Source organism: Ranitomeya variabilis, chromosome 3 (assembly GCF_051348905.1).
Source record: "Ranitomeya variabilis isolate aRanVar5 chromosome 3, aRanVar5.hap1, whole genome shotgun sequence".
Taxonomy (NCBI): domain Eukaryota; kingdom Metazoa; phylum Chordata; class Amphibia; order Anura; family Dendrobatidae; genus Ranitomeya; species Ranitomeya variabilis.
This window is the reverse complement of record NC_135234.1, coordinates 77,485,986-77,508,801: the sequence shown is the minus strand read 5'-3', so window position 1 is coordinate 77,508,801 and position 22,816 is coordinate 77,485,986. Positions and strand designations below refer to the sequence as shown.

Here is a 22,816-nt window from a genome sequence, read left to right as displayed (position 1 = left end):
TTAATACGCCCGAAGGCCATTTTTAATACCTTGTGATGCCATTCGGGCTCACTAACGCTCCATCGGTTTTTCAATCCTTCATGCATGATATCTTCCGGACTTATATTGATAAATTCTTGATTGTATATTTGGACGATATTTTGATTTTTTCCGATGATTGGGAGTCTCATGTGGAACAGGTCAGGATGGTATTTCAGATCCTTCGTGACAAAGCTTTGTTTGTGAAGGGGTCTAAGTGCCTCTTTGGGGTGCAGAAGGTTTCTTTTTTGGGCTTCATTTTTTCTCCCTCATCTATGGAGATGGATCCGGTTAAGGTTCAGGCCATTTATGATTGGATTCAACCCACATCCGTGAAGAGCCTTCCGAAATTTTTGGGTTTTACAAATTTTTATCGCCGTTTCATTGCTAATTTCTCCAGCATGGTTAAACCCTTGACCGATTTGACGAAGAAAGGCGCTGATGTGGTGAATTGGTCCTCTGCGGCTGTCTCTGCCTTTCAGGAGCTTAAACGCCGATTTACTTCTGCTCCGGTGTTGCGCCAACCGGATGTTTCCCTTCCGTTTCAGGTTGAGATTGACGCCTCTGAGATTGGGGCAGGGGCCGTTTTGTCTCAGAGGGATTCTGTGGGTTCCTTGATGAAACCGTGTGCCTTCTTCTCCCGCAAGTTTTCGCCTGCTGAACGCAATTATGATGTCGGCAATCGGGAGTTGTTGGCTATGAAGTGGGCATTTGAGGAGTGGCGACATTGGCTTGAGGGAGCTAAGCACCGTATTGTGGTCCTGACTGATCATAAGAATCTGATTTACCTCGAGTCTGCCAAACGGCTGAGTCCTAGACAGGCTCAATGGTCCTTGTTTTTTTCCCGTTTTGATTTTGTGGTTTCGTATCTTCCGGGTTCTAAGAATATTAAGGCTGATGCCCTTTCTAGGAGTTTTTTGCCTGATTCTCCTGAGGTCCTTGAACCGGTCGGCATTTTGAAAGAAGGGATGGTTCTTTCTGCTATTTCCCCTGATTTACGGCGGGTTCTTCAGGAATTTCAGGCTGACAGACCTGACTGCTGTCCTGTGGGGAAATTGTTTGTTCCTGACAGATGGACTAGTAGAGTGATTTCTGAGGTTCACTGTTCCGTGTTGGCTGGTCATCCTGGTATTTTTGGTACCAGAGATTTGGTTGGTAGGTCCTTTTGGTGGCCTTCCTTGTCACGTGATGTGCGTTCTTTTGTGCAGTCCTGTGGGACTTGTGCACGGGCCAAGCCTTGTTGTTCCCGTGCTAGTGGGTTACTTTTGCCATTGCCGGTCCCTGAGAGGCCCTGGACGCATATTTCTATGGATTTTATTTCTGATCTTCCGGTTTCCCAGAGGATGTCGGTTATCTGGGTTGTTTGTGACCGGTTTTCTAAGATGGTTCATTTGGTGCCTTTGCCTAAATTGCCTTCCTCTTCAGTTTTGGTTCTGTTGTTTTTTCAGCATGTGGTTCGTTTGCATGGTATTCCGGAGAATATTGTGTCCGACAGAGGTTCCCAGTTTGTTTCTAGGTTTTGGCGGGCCTTTTGTGCTAGGCTGGGCATTGATTTGTCTTTTTCTTCTGCATTTCATCCTCAGACAAATGGCCAGACCGAGCGAACTAATCAGACCTTGGAGACCTGATCAGGATGATTGGGTGGCCTTTTTGCCAATGGCCGAGTTTGCCCTTAATAATCAGGCTAGTTCAGCTACTTTGGTTTTGCCTTTCTTTTGTAATTTTGGTTTTCATCCTCGTTTTTCTTCTGGGCAGGTTAAGCCTTCTGACTGTCCTGGTGTGGATTCTGTGGTTGACAGGTTGCAGCAGATGTGGGCTCATGTGGTGGACAATTTGGTGTTGTCTCAGGAGGAGGCTCAACGTTTTGCTAACCATCGTCGGTGTGTTGGTTCCCGGCTTCGGGTTGGGGATCTGGCTTGGTTGTCTTCCCGTCATGTTCCTATGAAGGTTTCTTCCCCTAAGTTTAAGCCTCGGTTTATTGGTCCTTATAGGATTTCTGGGATTATTAATCCGGTGTCTTTTCGATTGGCGCTTCCGGCCTCTTTTGCTATCCATAATGTCTTCCATAGATCTTTATTGCGGAAATATGTGGTGCCCGTTGTTCCCTCTGTTGATCCTCCGGCCCCTGTGTTGGTTGATGGGGAGTTGGAGTATGTGGTTGAGAAGATTTTGGATTCTCGTTTTTCGAGGCGGAGGCTTCAGTACCTTGTCAAATGGAAGGGTTATGGCCAGGAGGATAATTCTTGGGTTTTTGCTTCTGATGTCCATGCTGCTGATTTGGTCCGTGCCTTTCATCTGGCTCGTCCTGGGGGCGCTGGTGAGGGTTCGGTGACCCCTCCTCAAGGGGGGGTACTGTTGTGAATTCTGCTTTTGGGTTCCCTCCGGTGGTGGTAGGTGGTAATGCAGTTGTCCCTGAGTTGCAGTCCTGGTCAGGTGTTTCTGCTGATTGCAGTTCTGACTGGGGTATTTAGGTGTGCAGGATTCATTAGTCCTTGCCAGTTGTCAATTGTTGTTGGGAGGTGTTGGACCTCTGCCTGGTTCCTCCTGCCTTTCTGCCAAATCAGCAAAGATAAGTGTCTGGTTTTTTTTCTGTGGCACACATGCTGTGTGCTTCATGATTCAGTGCTATTCTTTTGTGTTTTCTTGTCCAGCTTTGATTGTGTCAGTATTTTCTCAGTCTTGTTGGATTCTCTGGGGTTGCAGATATTCATTCCACGTCTTTAGTTAGATTGTGGAGTTTTTTTTGTATTATCTGCTGTGGATATTTTTTGAAGGGTTTTAATACTGACCGCCTAGTATTCTGTCCTATCCTTTCCTATTTAGCTAGAGTGGCCTCTTTTGCTAAATCTTGTTTTCTGCCTGCGTGTGTCTTTTCTTCTCCTACTCACAGTCAATATTCGTGGGGGCTGCCTATCCTTTGGGGTTCTGCTCTGAGGCAAGGTAGTATTCCTATTTCCATCTATAGGGGTATTTAGTCCTCCGGCTGTGTCGAGGTGTATAGGGTTTGTTAGGCACACCCCACGGCTACCTCTAGTTGCGGTGTTAGTTCAGGATCTGCGGTCAGTATAGTTTCCACCTACTCCAGAGAAAGTTTCATGTGGCTCCAAGGTCACCGGATCATAACAGTACCCACGGTCTTAGATCCCAATCCGACCCGGGTATTGGTCACCACTGTGGCCAGACTTCCAGCTACCACGGTGGTAACAACGGTGCAAGTTGGTGTAGCTGCCGTGGTCTTGGTGCTAACAGTGGGCTGATCGCAGGAGGGTGTCTCCGCCGCAGGGAGCTGCTTGACTGGCACCTTGGTTGGGGGTGTCACGGGGTCGCACCGCTTGCGGACATTCAATGCGAACCACCCCTTCTCCCCAAAGTGCCGGGTGTAGGTAACTTGGTCCCCTGGGTAGATGTCCCGGTCCGGATGACCCTCCCTCAGATGGGACTCGACATCTCTCCGGTTGACGAATACCTCGGCGTACAAGCCCAGCTCTTTGATGAAGCCCCAGCCTCCATGGAGCTTAAAGGCTATAACGATGCCCTGCCTGCGCGGGGCCTGGTGAGCGGTGGGGTCCTTACGGGCCTGGTCCTTTACCTCCCGGTCCCGCTGATGGTAGGCCCTCCACCCGGCCTGGGTCTTCCGCTCCTGTTCCTCCCGCTGCTGGTCAAGCTGGACCCGATACTCCTCCCAGCTGAGAGCCTCCACCATCTCCCCGTCCTGGGTCGCCACCCTGGGGAACCCCATAAAGTTGGACCCAGGGTTCACCCAGCAGCACACCGTACGTTCAGCGTAGACCGAGCCCGGCAAAGTGACTGGCGTGATCGGGGCCTTCAGAAGGTGCTCCATGCCGGTGGCCTGGTCCCAGGGGAGGAGGCACTGGAGCCGGTGGGTCCCAGGAGGAGGTGGCGCTGGAACTGGGACCACTAGTAGATCCTCCGCTAACGGGGCAGGGTCGGCGAGCTTACCGGCCGGTGCAGTGTCTTCTCTCGCGACCGGTTCCACCGACGGCGACATCGATGGCGGTGCCGGCAGCAACTCCAACCGCGATGCAGGGACCGGGGCCAGGAACCCCTCTGCTGGAACCTCCTGGGGTGCGGTCTTGGCTTCCACTCGCAGCTGAAGGAGCTGTCCGACCAGATCGTTGATCCTGAGTTGCAGGAGGTCCACATCGGCCGTGGAGGTTTGGCCTCCGTACTCCTCCGGGTAGCTGGGGGAGCTTCCGACTTCAACCCCACACTCTGGATCAGAGCGGTCAGCCATTGCATCCTCCACGTGGGTCACCTCCGGGCCCTTTTCCCGCTCTCTCCTCCGTGGGCGGTTTCTTTTTCGCTGTCTCCGCCCTCCATTGAGGATTAGGAGGCGGATCTCGGCCGCCGATGGACACGTCCTCAGGGTACAAAAATATTTAGACTGGGCGGCCATTGTCTTTTGCGCTCTTCAGCTTGTCTACGCTTACTCCACGCCCTTCTTCTCCTGCGCTCCCCGTGGCGCAGCAATGGCGGCGGTTTTGGCAGGAATTTTTGGCGGAAAGGGCAATACACAGTCTTTGCAATAAGTCACAGTCCAAGCACAATAAATCACAGTTCCAAGGCACACATGACCTGATTCTTCAGGCTTAAGTGCATCCTGTTCGTGTCGCCAAGTTGGAGCGCCCCCACTGTCGCAGGGCCGAGGGGTACCCGGTACCGGGCCTGTCTCAGTTCTGGGATTGTCACGGTGGCTAGACCTGGTCCATGACCCTGCTAAGGGGCGTCCAGTAGAAGTTGAGAGTGATGATGTCTGGTGCAAGGTGCGATGAATAACGAGGACACAGGGTTGCAGTCTCTTTACCTCTTTACTGAAGGCTTCAGGATCCTCAGTCCAGAGTACGGTTAACAGGGCTGTCTGAGAACGGCCAGACCGATGGCACCTCCAGAGTTCCTTTGGAAGGTGGAAATCTGTGCCTTCCTTCTAGCGCTTGTGTGTTGTAGTCCTTCCCTGCTGAGCACCACGGGATAGTCCTCACAACTGTTGTGTCTGTTTCTGATGTTCCCTCACAACTGATTCTGCTGTTCTTCTCCGTCCCCCAGATGATATGGCTAGGACGCACCCGTATGACGGGTAGGCCTGGAGTTCTTCCGGGACCCTAGAGTCGCCCCTCTCCCACTGTTGCCCCTATGTCTGCTTAGGTGATTTAGGTGAGACAGCCTGCCTATAACTGACTGTCCTGCCGTTGGTTTGAAGTAGGGCTTGGAGCCAGTACTTCCTTGGCGTTTCCGGCCACCTGCTACGCGCCTCAGTAGGATGTTGCCTCGATCTTACAGCACGACTCCTACTGGTGTTTTCTCCTTGTTGCGGTGATCTCGTTTCTCACTCTTCACAATAAACCTCGCTTCTTGTCCTTTCTTGGGGTACCGCCGCAATGAAGTGCAGGCGCGGTCCCGTAACGTTCTTTCTGTTCGCTAGGCCTGTCAGGATCCCACCTCTGACAGGGACCCCCCTGAATCTTCCCCTGCAACATCCTCTGCCACAGGATGTTGCCTGGTTCCAACCCAGTCAGCTTCTCCCTAACTTCCTATCTAACCCCCAGTTTTACCAGACTGTGAGGAGTGGCCTAATACATAGCACCCTTAGCTCCCCCTGGAGGCCAGACTGTGAAGTGTATTGGTGTCTGTGATACCTGGTCAGGTGAACTCCTTCAGTGCCATCAGACGTACCATAGCCCCTCTTAGTGGCGGAGCAACAGTACTGCAACGACCAGGACTCTGGGGCGCTGCACATATCTTTTTTTTCATGGACCATTGTCTGGCTTATTGAACTTCCCATGATATCTGGCAGTGTCCAGCACAGGAAACAGTGCCCTCTCCTAGAGAGAACTTGTTAAATAGCAAAAAACACAACAGATAACAACATGTCGTGAAAGGACATATAGATTGATATACGGACAAGTCGCTAAGAAACACAGAAAGAATTGTGGGTCACAAGGGCCCAGAAAAGAACGACCACCATGTCCGTTTTTAAACAGTATATAAATATATAATCTTTATTTGTATGCAAACAAGGCAAATCCTAAAACATAAATACAACATTATAACAAGATCAGGTGAGGTACAGTCCACATGGTGTACGCAGACACCGCAAAGACATAAAAACACTACAAGGGCGCCCGGAGCCTGAAACACCTAAACCCATATACATCATAGCCCATAAAGGGTAGGCACTTAAAGGTCCAATCCCCAAAAAGGTGTCTCAATCATCAGTACATACCCATGCAGTATATGTTAGTACAAGTATAGCCTCCACACTATGACCATGGAAAATACCGGTCTCATATCAAAATAATTACCTCTCGTGCAGGGGCGGGCAGAGTGGTCACAGGCTCCGTGCGTCCTCCCCAACGCGCGTTTCGGCTGAAAACGCCTTCCTCAGGGGGCATGTGAGAAAAGGAAAAGAGCGCTGTTTTATCTTCCACCTAACCGGAAGTAACCAGGAATGAACCGGAAGCAACCATTCTAAATGGTTACCATGGTGACTGCCGTGCCCGCACTCAGTGAATTAATGCATGATAGTAAGTTACCCAATCGTATAACTGGCCGGCACATTGCACTACGCCGACCACTGGACAAACACAGGGCCCTGTGAAGTCCAGCGTCGGACATGTAGCAGCGCCGACTGGTATAACAAAACGGGCTGCGCGCATGCGCAGTATGCATATATGCACCAGTGCGGCCATCTTAGCGAAGGGAAGCAGGGGGCACACAAACATATAAAATAACACAAAACCTACTAAAATCCTGTGAGCACACCCTAGCAGATGAATGTGGAAACACATATAGGTGAATATTGCTACAACCATTATAAACTGCACATGGAGACACTCATCACCACCATGCTTACATAAATGCAAAAACAAGGTAGAAAAAAGGAGAAAAAGAAGAAGAAAAATACATATATCATCGTTGCAAATTATCCTGCAGAACATATATATTAGTATCACTATATTCAAAACATAATTCTTGTTGGGGGTTCCACGGATACTACAATCTCTGAATGTCCCACTTGATACGTCCGCCAAATAGACTTCAACGATGTTAGTAAAATGCATCCAGTACTTCTTCATGACCACGGCAGATAATAATCAGATATTTATTTATTTATGGCATAAAGGCCGAACCACATCCACCAGTCCACTCATGTGCCAAGGTAAGACAAACAGCTGAACTTAACCTAAAACACAGTATGTATAAAAAAATTATTAATATTTACACAGAAAAGAAAACATAAAAAATGGATAAAAGTCATAACAGAGTCCGACCATGATGGATAACAGCAGGCGGAGATCACAAAAAGGGTGAGAAGCTCAAATGTTCGTTGAGACCCCGTGGATGGACCGTGTCCAGGGTCCATATCCAACGGGACTCGAGTTGTGCCAATCGTTGGGAAATATTCCCCCCCGAATTCCCAAATCGATGATGTCAATACCCCTAACTCGCAATTCCTTACTATTGCACCTATGGAATGTTTTGAAATGCCTGGGTATTGTCTTCAGGAGGGCTGCGTCCTCCTGTTTGCTAGCTGCCTCTATGCCATGGACGTGCTCCCTGACCCGCACTTTCAACTGGCGCGTAGTAAGACCCACGTAGATCAGGGAGCACGGACACGTGGCATAATAAATCACATTTCTTGACATACATGTAATAGATTTCGAAATTTTGAAGCTCTTACGACCAGAGGAATCAGTAAATGAATCACTATGGTCAATATTGCTACAGGCTATGCAGCGACCACAAGGTCTGCAGCCACTCCTGGTAGGAATATCATTCAGAAATGTTCTGGGGGAAGCATTATAGTGGCTGCGTATCAGATGATCCCGCAAGTTCCTTGCTCGGCGGAAAGTGATGGCAGGCTGACTTGGAAGAATCTTGGCAATGGTAGTATCGGTCATAAGAATAGGCCATGCTCTAGTAAGGGCAGCCCGCACAGGTTCGGATTGAGTATTAAAGTTCGTTATAAATCTCACTACCCTGGAATCTTTAACATCACTGTTAGTATGATAGAGCAATGAGTCTCTTTCCGACCATTTCACCCTGTGGTATGCCCTTTTTATTGCCCTACGACTATACCCTCTTTCGGCAAAACGCACCTTAAGTTTCTCAGCCTCCTCCTCAAACAATGCCTGTGTAGAACAAATACGTCGAAGACGTAAAAATTGTCCCACAGGCACTGCACGGATCATGTGGCACGGATGTGAGGAGGAGGCATGTAACAGCATATTGGTGGACGTAGGTTTACGGTATATGTTGGTACTGATACCCCCCTAAAGTCCCTCCGAAGGGTCACATCCAGAAATTCAATTTCATAAGGATGATATTTAATAGTAAGACGTATGTTTTGGTCATTATTATTCACCACATTGAAGAACGCATCCAAAGCTGGAGAGGTGCCCTGCCAGATGAGAAAGACATCGTCGATGTACCGCGTCCAAGAGAGGACTCAGTCCACCGACGACGGCCGCTCATCTGACAGGAAAAGGTCCCTCTCCCTCAGCCCCAGGAACAGGTTGGCATATGAGGGGGCAAAAGCTGCCCCCATAGCCGTGCCCTGGAGCTGCAGGTAGAGGGACCCCTTAAAGGTGAAGAAATTGTGGGTAAGGGTGAATTCCAACAATTCCAACACCAATGCCCTGAAATTCGAAGAGTAGTCGGACGTACCCAAAAAATATCTAACAGCCCATAGTCCATCACAATGGCGGATACTCGTATATAAGGACTCGACATCAGCTGCAACCAGGAGGGTGTCTGGATCAAGAGTAAGACCGTCGACCATCCTGAGCAGCTGTGTCGTGTCCTTCAAGAAGGAGGGGAGACCCACCACCAATGGTTGTAAGATGGAATCAATCCATTTGTTTATATTCTCCAGAAAGTTCCCACACCCTGACACAATTGGGCGTCCAAGGGGAATTTTGATGTTTTTATGTATTTTGGGGAGGAGATACAACGTCGGGACTGCAGGGTCCTTTACAACCAAGGCTGTAGCCAGTTCTTTTTTAATGATTTCGCCATCCACAGCAGCCGCAAGAATGGTGGACAATTGTGCACTAAAGGCGGACAGGGGGTTGTATGTAAGTTTCTTATAACATACTGAATTTTTTAACTGATGAAAGGCCTCACGTTCATACATTGAAGTGGGCCAGATGACGATATTACCCCCCTTGTCCGCCGGTTTGAACGCCACACCAGGGAGCTGCTGCAGATGACGAAGACGTTGCCTCTCCTCCCCAGTTAGATTATTCCCCTGGATGTGCTGAGGGATTTTCAAGAAATCATTTGTAACCACCTGCACAAAAAGATCAATTGCACCACAATTGGACAAGGGAGGGAACTTTCTGGAGCGTGGTCTAATAGATGGGGGTATCCTACCTCCCTCCGTGGCTTTATGTTCATCCGACAACTCCTCCAATATTCTCAGGGCTGTTTGCTCTTCATCTGTAGAGAAAAGTACATGTAAGTTGTCATCAAAAAAATGCCTTTTAAATAACAGTGATCGAGCAAAAAGGTGCAGATCTTTTATAATGGTGAATGTATTTAAGCCGGCTGAAGGTGAAAATGTCAGACCTCTATTAAGTAGGGACAGGTCAGACAGGGTTAATTTATGTTCACTCAAATTAATCACCTTATTCCCTGTCTGTATATTATCCAGTGAACGACCGCCTTGACGTCTATAGGGATGAAAATTATGCTTGCGAGACCTTTTATATCCCATGCCAGAACGGGTCACCATAGAGGATGTAGAGGTATCTGAAGCATCTCCAGCTGAAGAAACTGATGAAAATGAACCGGCACGATGCCTTGAGTAGGGTTGTGTGGAAGTTTTGGCCCAACGATACACCATTTTAAGCTGATAATCTTTAGTATCCCTGGTAAATTTATGATTTTGATTTTCCTGGATCCTCTTCACTGTTTGATCCAATATTTTATCCAAATTGACTTCAAAGGCTTTAATTTTATCCTCTATACTATTCTCCCGAAGTGCAGCCTGTGCCAGGTCAATCTGCTTATCAAGATCCTCTATTGTTCTTGTGTTCAATTTAACAAGGAGTTGCATCAGGATTTTGGAGCAGCCACTACATGCCTCCTCCCACTCATTAATGAATGCTCCATCATCGACTGGGAATGCGGGGGTCACTCTCACCCTCAAACCTCTGGGAATCATGGAACGTGCCACATATTTTTCCAAAAATGCCCGATTCCACCAGAGTTTGGTACGTTTAACCAGTAAAGTCTGAACAGATGTACATTTCTCATCCCACAGGCGATCATCCACCCGCTGGACACCAGCAGCACCTTCCCCAAACACCTGATCCAATTGTCCGAGCCACACGCGTTCACGGGCTCTGTAGTCCATATTGTCGTGTACCAGACCTGTGCAGAACACAGTAAACAATTGATAAATAGCAAAAAACACAACAGATAACAACATGTCGTGAAAGGACATATAGATTGATATACGGACAAGTCGCTAAGAAACACAGAAAGAATTGTGGGTCACAAGGGCCCAGAAAAGAACGACCACCATGTCCGTTTTTAAACAGTATATAAATATATAATCTTTATTTGTATGCAAACAAGGCAAATCCTAAAACATAAATACAACATTATAACAAGATCAGGTGAGGTACAGTCCACATGGTGTACGCAGACACCGCAAAGACATAAAAACACTACAAGGGCGCCCGGAGCCTGAAACACCTAAACCCATATACATCATAGCCCATAAAGGGTAGGCACTTAAAGGTCCAATCCCCAAAAAGGTGTCTCAATGATCAGTACATACCCATGCAGTATATGTTAGTACAAGTATAGCCTCCACACTATGACCATGGAAAATACCGGTCTCATATCAAAATAATTACCTCTTGTGCAGGGGCGGGCAGAGTGGTCACAGGCTCCGTGCGTCCTCCCCAACGCGCGTTTCGGCTGAAAACGCCTTCCTCAGGGGGCATGTGAGAAAAGGAAAAGAGCGCTGTTTTATCTTCCACCTAACCGGAAGTAACCAGGAATGAACCGGAAGCAACCATTCTAAATGGTTACCATGGTGACTGCCGTGCCCGCACTCAGTGAATTAATGCATGATAGTAAGTTACCCAATCGTATAACTGGCTGGCACATTGCACTACGCCGACCACTGGACAAACACAGGGCCCTGTGAAGTCCAGCGTCGGACATGTAGCAGCGCCGACTGGTATAACCCCCGCATTCCCAGTCGATGATGGAGCATTCATTAATGAGTGGGAGGAGGCATGTAGTGGCTGCTCCAAAATCCTGATGCAACTCCTTATTAAATTGAACACAAGAACAATAGAGGATCTTGATAAGCAGATTGACCTGGCACAGGCTGCACTTCGGGAGAATAGTATAGAGGATAAAATTAAAGCCTTTGAAGTCAATTTGGATAAAATATTGGATCAAACAGTGAAGAGGATCCAGGAAAATCAAAATCATAAATTTACCAGGGATACTAAAGATTATCAGCTTAAAATGGTGTATCGTTGGGCCAAAACTTCCACACAACCCTACTCAAGGCATCGTGCCGGTTCATTTTCATCAGTTTCTTCAGCTGGAGATGCTTCAGATACCTCTACATCCTCTATGGTGACCCGTTCTGGCATGGGATATAAAAGGTCTCGCAAGCATAATTTTCATCCCTATAGACGTCAAGGCGGTCGTTCACCGGATAATATACAGACAGGGAATAAGGTGATTAATTTGAGTGAACATAAATTAACCCTGTCTGACCTGTCCCTACTTAATAGAGGTCTGACATTTTCACCTTCAGCCGGCTTAGATACATTCACCATTATAAAAGATCTGCACCTTTTTGCTCGATCACTGTTATTTAAAAGGCATTTTTTTTATGACAACTTACATGTACTTTTCCCTACAGATGAAGAGCAAACAGCCCTGAGAATATTGGAGGAGTTGTCGGATGAACATAAAGCCACGGAGGGAGGTAGGATACCCCCATCTATTAGACCACGCTCCAGAAAGTTCCCTCCCTTGTCCAATTGTGGTGCAATTGATCTTTTTGTGCAGGTGGTTACAAATGATTTCTTGAAAATCCCTCAGCACATCCAGGGGAATAATCTAACTGGGGAGGAGAGGCAACGTCTTCGTCATCTGCAGCAGCTCCCTGGTGTGGCGTTCAAACCGGCGGACAAGGGGGGTAATATCGTCATCTGGCCCACTTCAATGTATGAACGTGAGGCCTTTCATCAGTTAAAAAATTCAGTATGTTATAAGAAACTTACATACAACCCCCTGTCCGCCTTTAGTGCACAATTGTCCACCATTCTTGCGGCTGCTGTGGATGGCGAAATCATTACAAAAGAACTGGCTACAGCCTTGGTTGTAAAGGAACCTGCAGTCCCGACATTGTATTGTATCTCCTCCCCAAAATACATCAAAATTCCCCCTGGACGCCCAATTGTGTCAGGGTGTGGGAACTTTCTGGAGAATATAAACAAATGGATTGATTCCATCTTACAACCATTGGTGGTGGGTCTCCCCTCCTTCTTGAAGGACACGACACAGCTGCTCAGGATGGTCGACGGTCTTACTCTTGATCCAGACACCCTCCTGGTTGCAGCTGATGTCGAGTCCTTATATACGAGTATCCGCCATTGTGATGGACTACGGGCTGTTAGATATTTTTTGGGTACGTCCGACTACTCTTCGAATTTCAGGGCATTGGTGTTGGAATTGTTGGAATTCACCCTTACCCACAATTTCTTCACCTTTAAGGGGTCCCTCTACCTGCAGCTCCAGGGCATGGCTATGGGGGCAGCTTTTGCCCCCTCATATGCCAACCTGTTCCTGGGGCTGTGGGAGAGGGACCTTTCCTGTCAGATGAGCGGCCGTCGTCGGTGGACTGCGTCCTCTCTTGGACGCGGTACATCGACGATGTCTTTCTCATCTGGCAGGGCACCTCTCCAGCTTTGGATGCGTTCTTCAATGTGGTGAATAATAATGACCAAAACATACGTCTTACTATTAAATATCATCCTGATGAAATTGAATTTCTGGATGTGACCCTTCGGAGGGACTTTAGGGGGGTATCAGTACCAACATATACCGTAAACCTACGTCCACCAATATGCTGTTACATGCCTCCTCCTCACATCCGTGCCACATGATCCGTGCAGTGCCCGTGGGACAATTTTTACGTCTTCGACGTATTTGTTCTACACAGGCATTGTTTGAGGAGGAGGCTGAGAAACTTAAGGTGCGTTTTGCCGAAAGAGGGTATAGTCGTAGGGCAATAAAAAGGGCATACCACAGGGTGAAATGGTCGGAAAGAGACTCATTGCTCTATCATACTAACAGTGATGTTAAAGATTCCAGGGTAGTGAGATTTATAACGAACTTTAATACTCAATCCGAACCTGTGCGGGCTGCCCTTACTAGAGCATGGCCTATTCTTATGACCGATACTACCATTGCCAAGATTCTTCCAAGTCAGCCTGCCATCACTTTCCGCCGAGCAAGGAACTTGCGGGATCATCTGATACGCAGCCACTATAATGCTTCCCCCAGAACGTTTCTGAATGATATTCCTACCAGGAGTGGCTGCAGACCTTGTGGTCGCTGCATAGCCTGTAGCAATATTGACCATAGTGATTCATTTACTGATTCCTCTGGTCGTAAGAGCTTCAAAATTTCGAAATCTATTACATGTATGTCAAGAAATGTGATTTATTATGCCACGTGTCCGTGCTCCCTGATCTACGTGGGTCTTACTACGCGCCAGTTGAAAGTGCGGGTCAGGGAGCACGTCCGTGGCATAGAGGCACGGTCCATCCACGGGGTCTCAACGAACATTTGAGCTTCTCACCCTTTTTGTGATCTCCGCCTGCTGTTATCCATCATGGTCGAACTCTGTTATGACTTTTATCCATTTTTTATGTTTTCTTTTCTGTGTAAATATTAATAATTTTTTTATACATACTGTGTTTTAGGTTAAGTTCACCTGTTTGTCTTACCTTGGCACATGAGTGGACTGGTGGATGTGGTTCGGCCTTTATGCCATAAATAAATAAATATCTGATTATTATCTGCCGTGGTCATGAAGAAGTACTGGATGCATTTTACTAACATCGTTGAAGTCTATTTGGCGGACGTATCAAGTGGGACATTCAGAGATTGTAGTATCCGTGGAACCCCCAACAAGAATTATGTTTTGAATATAGTGATACTAATATATATGTTCTGCAGGATAATTTGCAACGATGATATATGTATTTTTCTTCTTCTTTTTCTCCTTTTTTCTACCTTGTTTTTGCATTTATGTAAGCATGGTGGTGATGAGTGTCTCCATGTGCAGTTTATAATGGTTGTAGCAATATTCACCTATATGTGTTTCCACATTCATCTGCTAGGGTGTGCTCACAGGATTTTAGTAGGTTTTGTGTTATTTTATATGTTTGTGTGCCCCCTGCTTCCCTTCGCTAAGATGGCCGCACTGGTGCATATATGCATACTGCGCATGCGCGCAGCCCGTTTTGTTATACCAGTCGGCGCTGCTACATGTCCGACGCTGGACTTCACAGGGCCCTGTGTTTGTCCAGTGGTCGGCGTAGTGCAATGTGCCGGCCAGTTATACGATTGGGTAACTTACTATCATGCATTAATTCACTGAGTGCGGGCACGGCAGTCACCATGGTAACCATTTAGAATGGTTGCTTCCGGTTCATTCCTGGTTACTTCCGGTTAGGTGGAAGATAAAACAGTGCTCTTTTCCTTTTCTCACATGCCCCCTGAGGAAGGCGTTTTCAGCCGAAACGCGCGTTGGGGAGGACGCACGGAGCCTGTGACCACTCTGCCCGCCCCTGCACGAGAGGTAATTATTTTGATATGAGACCGGTATTTTCCATGGTCATAGTGTGGAGGCTATACTTGTACTAACATATACTGCATGGGTATGTACTGATGATTGAGACACCTTTTTGGGGATTGGACCTTTAAGTGCCTACCCTTTATGGGCTATGATGTATATGGGTTTAGGTGTTTCAGGCTCCGGGTGCCCTTGTAGTGTTTTTATGTCTTTGCGGTGTCTGCGTACACCATGTGGACTGTACCTCACCTGATCTTGTTATAATGTTGTATTTATGTTTTAGGATTTGCCTTGTTTGCATACAAATAAAGATTATATATTTATATACTGTTTAAAAACAGACATGGTGGTCGTTCTTTTCTGGGCCCTTGTGACCCACAATTCTTAGAGAGAACTTGTGCAGAGTGACAAACGTCTAGTAGACAGGTGTGGTAGGTTAGACTTATGGAAAATATTAGTCTTTAGATCCCTTACCCAGTGTAGAGCATGGGTAAGGAGGAAGAGAACCTTTTTGCAAAACTTGTAATGTAAGAAATCCACTGAAATCTGTGATTTTCTCCATAGACGTTCAACACTTCTAGAGAACCACTGTAAAAACGAATGCAATAACCCTCTATCATGATGGTGTTCTCTTTGCTATGAGATCACTGTAGTCCTTAGTCATTGGCAGGACATCACTGTATTTATGTCCCAGTTGTGACATCACTGAGTGCATTATCACTACATTATTTCAGTTTATTCAGTATGGTCGTGATATGATATCACTATTTTTATTATACCATTATGTGTAATATATATGTTTGGTGACATCACTGAAAGAATTATTACTGCGCAGTGACATCACTGTGTGCATTTCCAAGTACTGTATATATTTAGGAGGCTCTTAGTTTATAGAGTCACCTTGACGCTGGAGTGTAAGGTGACCCAGTGGTTCTTCTGCCCATAAAATAGAACCAGCACTATAAATTACAAGTAATATTGAGGTGGTCCTCTTACATATTTTTGTAAGGTCTTTGTAAAAGTGGTAAAAATATCACTTATTTCTCCATAGTAGTAGTTTTGTGCAGCTTTTCAGTCGTGTGTCCAAGTATTTGAATAAAGTGCTACCGAATTGTGTTTAATGCTTTAGGCCAGCTGGGCAACAGAACAGATTTATCTCAGAAGGCACCTCAAGCAATCACTTATATATGTTCCCATTTTTTGTCGGACAGGTGGGTGTTTGTGGTTAAAAAAGGTTATCAAGATACAGACACGTCCATACAAAGCTCTGTCATAACAAAGTTAAAGGGAGTTGCCTTCACAAACACCACTGAACTCGGGCCAAGACTTTGGGACGTGGTGGATTATGTCATACCGCCTCAGGTTGGTGTAACTAATATTCTTTAAATTATGCAACTAGCAAAACCCAAAACACTGAATTTTTTATTTTTCATTTTTTTAGGGTGAAAATGTGTTTTTTGTAGTAACAAATTTAATCGTCACACCTAATCAAAGACAAGAAAAATGCCGGGAGGTAAGGAAAAAAATGATGCAAACGTTTGTGTATAAGCGTGTACAATTAGGACACGGTGCCCGTCAGTACTTTGAAATTAAAATAAATGATTTTTTTTCAGAGAGAATGCAATTCTTGCACACACAGTACAATATGTCGGGGTTCGCAGCTCAGAGTTATTCACTTCATTAGTTTAATCATATCAATGTAAAAACTCCACTCTGCAAGGGTAATTTTCATCTCTTTTATCCTCTTTACTCATTCCTTTGCAAGTTTGGTATTTTCTCCTTCTACCTATAATATACCAACTTCGGAAAAAAATGAGGTGAAAAATACAACAGACTTTATTATGCCATAAGATATGGCATCATCTAAGCTCAATTACCAATAATATTCAATGAGTTAAATCGTCACATTTTCTAGACTAATTTTTGGGGTGCTGACTGATATGAATATCCATCATTCTATCTATCTATCTATCTATCTATCTATCTATCTATCTATCTATCTATCTATCTATCTATCTATCTATCTATCTATCTATCACCTATTGTACAGAAAGCATTTAGATTACTGCCTGTTCCAGAAACACAATATGCTTGTTGGTTTGAACGTGCATCGTGCAGAAAAACCTGTTAAAGCACACAAAAATGTGTGCAATGTCTGGTAAGCCTATTATTATTATTTTGCATTGCTTGTATAGCGCCATCATATTCCACAGCACTTTACAGACATTATCATTACTATCCCCATTGGGGCTCACAATCTAGATTCCCTATCAGTATGTCTTTGGACCATGGGAGGAAACCAGAGAACCCAAAGGAAACCAATGAAAACATGGGGAGAACATACAAATTCCTTGTCTTGGTGGGATGTGAACCCACAATTCCAGCACTGCAAATCAACAGTGCTAACCACTGAGCCACTGTGCTTTCCATAAGGCCTCTAAGCCACTCAAGCCCAATGTGTATTTACTCACTACTACACTAAGGCAAGCATGGCCACCTAGGCTCTAACTATCAATGTCTCCAACTTTGCCATCAACCCCCTTTATCTACTCCACCTACTTTATTGTAGAGCCAAAAACTTGGGCCAACAAACTTGTTGGTATAAGTGTAATGTGTAGGTGCACATTCGCACTGCAGACACAAAACAGACAAGCACAACCTAGAATAAAAACAATGAATGTGTACCCTTCAGTAAGTCAACAAATAGTAGTAACACATGTAAAAACATAGGGTCCTTAGTTGACATGTTTTTGATGAAATAAGCGTAAAAGCAATCCCATTGCAGCAAGGTATACCCAATTAAGATGGCCCCTAACTATTGTTAGACATGTCCTCAAAGCGGACATGGCAGAGAAGAACCTAGTCCTGAGTGTTTTACAGCTCTCTGTGGAAAGCTAAATAGACAGTGTGCACAGTACAAGGGAAGCGAATGGGGTACACCCTCATGTTTGTTTATTTTTTATGTACTCTGGAACTTTACTATTGGATCTCACCGAAGGTTTACAGGGTAAGCAGACCCTGCATCAATCGCCGATCTATAGGGATCTCCTCAGTTCCCCATGAAAAGCCAACTACTGAATTGAGACATGCTTTACTGCACTGATTAATCTTCGACTATTATCCAGTAAAAGCCTTGCTTTCAGAGTAGAATATCACATCCCCTTAGGGAAAATTGAACCTAATTGTTCATCCATGCTAGGCTCCATAACTGTGGAAGGGGAGGTGTGGCTAAGAAGCTGAGCTCTCTCCTCACGTGGTAGATGTCGACTGTGTTACATAGGGAGCATTGGTCACTAACAGCCATGGCTGGAGGTAAAATCAGATTGCTGCTGTTAATCACTTGTGAATCACTGAAAGAGCAGTATATAAAAGGCCCCATATATTGTTCCATACAGTATAATGGGCCCCATATATTGCTCCAAACAGTATAATGGGCCACATATAATGTTCCATAAAGAATACTGAGCTCCATATATTGCTCCATAAAGAATGAGTCCCATATATTGCTCCAAACAGTATAATGAACCCCATGTAATGCTCCAAACAGTATAATAAGCCCCAGATAATGCTCCATACAGTATAATTCGCCCCATATATTGCTCCATACATAATGGGCCCCATATAATGTTCCATGCAGTATATGATGGGCCCCATATACTGCTCCAAACAGAATGGGCCCCATATAATGCTCCATATATAATGGGCTCCATAAGATGCTCCATATATAATGGGCCCTATATGTTGCTCCATATATAATGGGTCCCATATGATCATCCATATATAATGGGCCCCATATAATGCTCCATATATAATGGACCCCATATATGATGCTCCAATGTATGATGGGCTCCATATATGATGCTCCAGTGTATGATGGGCCCCATATAATGCTCCATATATAATGGGCCCCATACAGTTATATGAAAAAGTTTGGGCACCCCTATTAATCTTAAGCTTAATGTTTTATAAAAATTGTATTTTTTGCAACAGCTATTTCAGTATCATATATCTAATAACTGTTGGACACAGTAAAGTTTCTGCCTTGAAATGAGGTTTATTGTACTAACAGAAAATGTGCAATCTGCATTCAAACAAAATTTGACAGGTGCATAAGTATGGGCACCTCACCAGAAAAGTGACATTAATATTTGTAGATCCTCCTTTTGCAAAAATAACAGCCTCTAGTCGCTTCCTGTATCTTTTATTCAGTTCCTGAATCCTGGATGAAGGTATTTTTGACCATTCCTCTTTACAAAACAATTCCAGTTCAGTTAAGTTTGATGGTTGCAGAGCATGGACAGCCCTCTTCAAATGATCCCACAGATGTTCAATGATATTCAGGTCTGGGGACTGGGATGGCCATTCCAGAACAGTGTAATTGTTCCTCTGCATGAATGCCTGAGTAGATTTGGAGTTGTGTTTTGGATCATTGTCTTGCTGAAAGATCCATCCCCTGTGTAACTTCAACTTTGTCACTGATTCATGAACATTATTGTCAAGAATCTGCTGATACTGAGAGGAATCCATGCGTCCCTCAACTTTAACAAGATTCCCGCTGCCGGCATTGGCCACACAGCCCCAAAGCATGATGGAACCTCCACCAAATTTTACTGTGGGTAGCAAGTGTTTTTTTTGGAATGTTGTGTTTTTTTGCCGCCATGCATAACGCCTTTTTGTATGACTAAACAACTCAATCTTGGTTACATCAGTCCACAGGACCTTCTTCCAAAAATAAATTGGCTTCTCCAAATGTGCTTTTGCATACCTCAGCCGACTCTGTTTGTGGCGTGCTTGCAGAAACGGCTTCTTTCGCATCACTCTCCCATACAGCTTCTCCTTGTGCAAAGTGCGTTGTATAGTTGACCGATGCACAGTGACACCATCTGCAGCAAGTTGATGCTGCAGCTCTCTGGAGGTGGTCTGAGGATTGTCCTTGACTGATCTCACCATTCTTCTTCTCTGCCTTTCTGATGTTTTTCTTGGCCTGCCACTTCTGGCCTTAACAAGAACTGTACTTGTGTTCTTCCATTTCCTTACTATGTTCCTCACAGTGGAAATTGACAGGTTACATCTCTTAGACAGCTTTTTGTATCCTTCCCCTGAACAACTATGTTGAATAATCTTTGTTTCCAGATCATTTGACAGTTGTTTTGAGGAGCCCATGATGCCACTCTTCAGAGGAGATTCAAACAGGAGAACAACTTGCAAGTGGCCACTTTAAGTAGCTTTTCTCATGATTGCATACACCTGGCTATGAAGTTCAAAGCTCAATGAGGTTACAAAACAAAAAAAAGTGCTTTAGTAAGTCAGTAAAAAGTAGGTAGGAGTATTTAAAACAAGAAAATGATAAGGGTGCCCATCATTATGCACCTGTCAAACTTTGTTTGAATGCAGATTGCACATTTTCTGTTAGTACAATAAACCTCATTTCAAGGCAGAAACATTACTGTGTCCAACAGTTATTAGATATATGAAACTGAAACAGCTGTTGCAAAAAAAACAATTTTTATAAAACATTAAGCTTAAGATTAATAGGGGTGCCAAACTTTTTCATATAACTGTATATGATGCTTCAGTGTATGATGGGCCCCATATAATGCTACATATATAATGGGCCCCCTATGATGGTCCTCATATATTGCTCTAAACATTTAAAAAATGAAATACTCACCTCTCCTCGCTGGCAATGGCTCTTCTCCGGACTCCTCAGCATCGGTATCTTCTTATTCTCTGCGCTGTGACTGTTCAGGGAGAAGGCGCACACTAATTATGTCATCGCGCCCTCTGAACTTAAACATTACGGTCAAAAGACACGGAAAAAGCCGCAGCTGAGGAACTGGGAGAGGTAAGCATTGCAAGTACTGGGGCCCTGAGTAAGCGGGGGGCAACTCATGGGTGCCGGAACTGGCACAGGCATTGGGCCCCCATAGCGCCCTGCATGCTCATGGCCCCAGCACTTGCCCTGGTGCGAAGGGTGCTGAGGCCAGCCTTGCCCAAATGCCAGTGGAAAGCATATATACCAAAAGGGAGTGGTCAACACAGAACAGCTGAGACAATTTAGATTGGAGATCTTCAGGAGGGCAACTGAACTGATAACACAATGCAATGTTAGAGCAAGGAAAACCTGCACTGTTTAATAGGATGGTAAAGCAGATCTAATCAGTGAAGGAGTTCGTAAAAACAGGCGCCGTGATCTTCCTGTCCCACTCTGTCGAGTTTTCCCCATGACAGCCTTATCACTTTTGAGACACAGATCATGGAATCCAGTTAATGGTTAATGCTCATTTTTTATGAGATAACAACATATTTGCCCACCACAGTAGAAAGAAAGCATTCCCAATGGTCTCATTTCTCTTCCATCTCTTTATAAATAATTTTTTTGGAGTAGTCTCTGCTCATACGTCAGGGTCCCTTGTGTATTCCATCTCTATTTTACACAGTTACACCATTCCCACTGCCAGATTCACTGGAGCCTTGGTCCACTCAATAGAGTCCATGCCAGATCAGACATGGTCATCTAGGCTTCCTGGTCTTCATTGGCTCTGGCATGAAATTCAATAATTCCTCAGAATAGGGTCAGAGAAAAATATCCAGGCCAAATAGACATGTTTAAGGCTCAGGGCACACCATGCAGATACACGGTTAATATGTGTATGGTTATGTGATGCTATTGAAAAAAGTACTGCATGCATTTTACGTCCGTGGTTCTGTATTGTGTTAAAAAAATGTGGTTTCCTTATAAAGCACCTCTCCTCAATTAGACATCACATTAACATAGTAACATAGTTATTAAGGTTGAAGGAAGACTTTAAGTCCATCTAGTTCAACCCATAGCCTAACCTAACATGCCCTAACATGTTGATCCAGAGGAAGGCAAAAAAAAACCCATGTGGCAAAGAGTAAGCTCCACATTGGGGAAAAAAATTCCTTCCCGACTCCACATACAGCAATCAGACAAGTTCCCTGGATCAACACCCTAACAAGGAATCTAGTGTGTATACCCTGTAACATTCTACTTTTCAAGAAAGGCATCCAGTCCCCTCTTAAATTTAAGTAATGAATCACTCATTACAACATCATACGGCAGAGAGTTCCATAGTCTCACTGCTCTTACAGTAAAGAATCCGCGTCTGTTATTATGCTTAAACCTTCTTTCCTCCAGACGTAGAGGATGCCTTCTTGTCCCTGTCTCAGGTCTATGATTAAAAAGATCATCAGGAAGGTCTTTGTACTGTCCCCTCATATATTTATACATTAAAATAAGATCACCCCTTAGCCTTCGTTTTTCCAAACTAAATAGCCCCAAGTGTAATAACCGTTCTTGGTATTGCAGACCCCCCAGTCCTCTAATAACCTTGGTCGTTCTTCTCTGCACCCTCTCCAGTTCGGCTATGTCTTTTTTATACACCGGAGACCAGAACTGTGCACAGTATTCTAAGTGTGGTCGAACTAGTGACTTGTATAGAGGTAAAATTATGTTCTCCTCATGAGTATCTATGCCTCTTTTAATGCATCCCATTATTTTATTTGCCTTTGTAGCAGCTGCCTGACACTGGCCACTAAATGTGAGTTTGTCATCCACCCATACACCCAGGTCTTTTTCATTGATGGTTTTGCCCAGAGTTTTAGAATTAAGCACATAGTTATACATCTTATTACTTCTACCCAAGTGCATGACTTTACATCTATCCCCATTAAAGCTCATTTGCCATTTGTCAGCCCAAGCTTCTAGTTTACATAAATCATCCTGTAATATAAAATTGTCTTAGGGTTAGGGGTGTGTCAGGGTTAGGGGTGTGGTTAGGGTTACAGTTGAGATTAGGGTTAGGGGTGTGTTTGGATTAGGGTTTCAGTTAGAATTGGGGGTTTCCACTGTTTAGGCACATCAGGGGCTCTCCAAATGCGACATTGCGTCCGATCTCAATTCCAGCCAAT

The 22,816-nt window shown here is 45.1% G+C and overlaps 1 protein-coding gene across 2 annotated transcripts in view; it reads left to right on the top strand.

Annotated features, from left to right (window-relative positions):
• P2RX5 (purinergic receptor P2X 5) overlaps window positions 1-22,816 on the top strand; it is a 144,656-nt gene that overhangs the window by 69,186 nt on the left and 52,654 nt on the right. For both annotated transcript variants that reach the window (XM_077294229.1, XM_077294230.1), the window contains exons 2-3: window positions 16,093-16,243; window positions 16,323-16,394. In XM_077294229.1, the coding sequence (XP_077150344.1) occupies window positions 16,093-16,243; window positions 16,323-16,394 (223 nt within the window). The remainder of the gene's footprint in view (window positions 1-16,092; window positions 16,244-16,322; window positions 16,395-22,816) is intronic.